The 2,500-nt window shown below is 45.3% G+C and overlaps 1 protein-coding gene across 2 annotated transcripts in view; it reads right to left on the bottom strand.

Moving 5' to 3' along the window:
- Window positions 1-2,500, bottom strand: part of LOC117762175 (dedicator of cytokinesis protein 3-like) — a 30,753-nt gene that overhangs the window by 22,762 nt on the left and 5,491 nt on the right. For both annotated transcript variants that reach the window (XM_034586686.1, XM_034586685.1), the window contains exons 9-13: window positions 2,259-2,430; window positions 1,773-1,870; window positions 1,587-1,670; window positions 1,322-1,422; window positions 809-890 (exon numbers count right to left, since the gene is read on the bottom strand). In XM_034586686.1, the coding sequence (XP_034442577.1) occupies window positions 809-890; window positions 1,322-1,422; window positions 1,587-1,670; window positions 1,773-1,870; window positions 2,259-2,430 (537 nt within the window). The remainder of the gene's footprint in view (window positions 1-808; window positions 891-1,321; window positions 1,423-1,586; window positions 1,671-1,772; window positions 1,871-2,258; window positions 2,431-2,500) is intronic.

The following is a 2,500-nucleotide window of genomic DNA, read 5'->3' on the forward strand; positions in this document are numbered from 1 at the left end:
ACACAGAGGTTTTTAAAAATGTATAAGAAAACATCAGATCTGATCTGACAGCTGCCGTTTGTCAAGTCTTCGCTCAATAATTCACCTCGTCCACTTTTACACAACAGCGAGACGTGTGTTTGAGTCTGATGAACATTTGAAAGAGGAGTTTGGACATTATTTATAAACTGTTACTGCATTTAGAAAGCAGCGCGGCACTGGAATCACTGCAACACCTCGTGTGCTTCCACCAACCAGGGCTGTTTCAGTCGACATCCTCCTTTTACCAGACTCACATGAGGTCACTGTGACCTTTAACCTTTGAGCACTGAAATCTAATCAGTTCATCTTTAAAGGTTCAGTGTGTAGAATGTAGTGACCTCTAGTGGTGAAGTGTCAAAGAGAACCTGTGGGAGCTTCAGTTGTCATAGAAACTCAAAAGGTTTAGTTTGTCCGGTCTGGGCTACTGTAAAAAAACATGGCTGCCTCCGTAGAGAGGACCCGCTCCTGATGTAAATATAAAGTATTTAAATATAAAGTATTTAAATATAAAGTATTTAAATATAAAGGCTCATTCTTCGGTAAAGAACAACAACAATTCGTACAATTTAGATGAAACACACTCGTGAAAACATCTCTAGGATTATTTTATATTTCTGAAAATAGATCCATTTCACCTGAATCTCACAGACTGAACCTTTAACCTTTAAGTCCAAGTGTCAGGGTTAGGGTTGTGTTTGAACACAACACAATGATGACACACTTTAACCGAATCCACCGGGTGAACATATAACAACACCAGCGGCTGTGATTCCTCTGGACCTCTCACCCTCATGGCTTCCTGGATGTGGTCCTGTCTGACCACCTCTGCAGAGCGATCCATGTACCACTTCAGACAGCGGATCAGCTCCCTGGAACAACACAACACCACTTTACAACACACACTTCAACACAATTTAGGAATACAGAACAAAAGCTAAACTGAAATTGTTCCCTGGCCACCTGGAGGCAGAGGCGAGGAGCCCTTCAGGGGACGTGAGTAAAAAGAAAAAGTTTAAATAAGAAGATCTGGTGCCTCCTGCATCTCAGCCGGTTATGTTTCCATTTGGAAGTTGAGTTGTGTTAAACTTTAACCTTTGACTTCCTATAAATGTCAAACATCTGAATGTCCTTTAAACCTGTTTACACATGAGACTTTGTGGTTTGCATTACAAGCCTCTGCTCAGAGGAACACAGCTGTTCACTCTGAAACACAGTTTCTGTTCACTGACACGACCTGAGCTCAAAACACAGGAAACATTGGAGCTCGAGAAGTAAACGTGTCAAAGATGAAACCACTCACTTGTAGGCCAGAGCTCCAGCAAAGTGTTTCTGAATGTACGTGTCCATCACAGGTCTGAAGTGATAGTATTTACTGTCCCTGAGCAGGTTGATGATGAACACCTGAGAGAAAGAATCAGAATTCATTCAAGTCATGAAGAATTATACTGAGGCTCACTCAGTCCCTTCTCCCCATATCTCTTTCTTCCTCCCTCCCTTTCTCCCTTTCCTTCTTCTTCCCTCCCTCCCTCCCTCCCTCCCTTCCTTCCATCCTCACACACACTTACCAGTGACTGGAACACCAGTGGTCCATACTTGTCTGTGTTGTCGTCTAAGATGGAGAACAACGTGTCCAGAATGTCTTGTAGAAACTGTCACACACACACAGACACACACAGACAGACACACACAGACCCAGTGAGTCAATTTCATCTTGTATCTTTATCTCTATCTTCTGTCCGACGACACCTCACCTTCACTATCTCCTCTCCACTGACGTGTCGGAGCCGGCCGAGGATGTCCATGACCCGGTCCGGATGAGCCTTCCACTTGAGCAGAGCCAGGAGGTCGACTGAAAGACAACAGCAGTGTCCACCATCAGAATCAAGATGCTTTCACACATGAAGTCCGGACATCTGGACGTTTTCTTGCAGCCTTCTAGTGAAATGTCTGGAAAATGTCAGGGTGAGTCCCTGTGAGAAAACAGCAGGAAAATGTCTTGTCCTGAACGAGCCGGACCCGGACAATCTCCTGCTGCTTCTTCACAAGAGAAACACAAACTACACAAAAAGTCCAGGCACTATTTTCAGGACATTTTCCAGAATTCATGTCTGGAAACGATTTCCAGTGAAATAAACTTGCACAACACAAGACGCCTTCCTCCTCCGCATGAAGGAAACGTCCCTGTATTATTACTGTCTGTGTTGTGATTGTTGGTGCAGGGGCTGTTGGGTCGGTACCGTTCTGAGTGAGCTTGGTGGAGGAGAGCTGGGTGGAGATCCAGAAGGTCTCCTTGGTGCTGCGCTGGAAGATGAGGCTGGAGGGGATGCTGGGGCAGCTGTTGAAGTCTTCTTTACAGCAGGGCAGGCCCAGGTAGAGGGCGTGGTTACTGAACGTGGTGTTCTCATCACACTGAGGTCAGAGGGACACAGAGGACGGTAAATCCTCACATCATGGGTTCATACCTCAAAGCTTCAGACTG

Source organism: Hippoglossus hippoglossus, chromosome 5 (assembly GCF_009819705.1).
Source record: "Hippoglossus hippoglossus isolate fHipHip1 chromosome 5, fHipHip1.pri, whole genome shotgun sequence".
NCBI classification, from domain to species: Eukaryota; Metazoa; Chordata; class Actinopteri; order Pleuronectiformes; family Pleuronectidae; genus Hippoglossus; species Hippoglossus hippoglossus.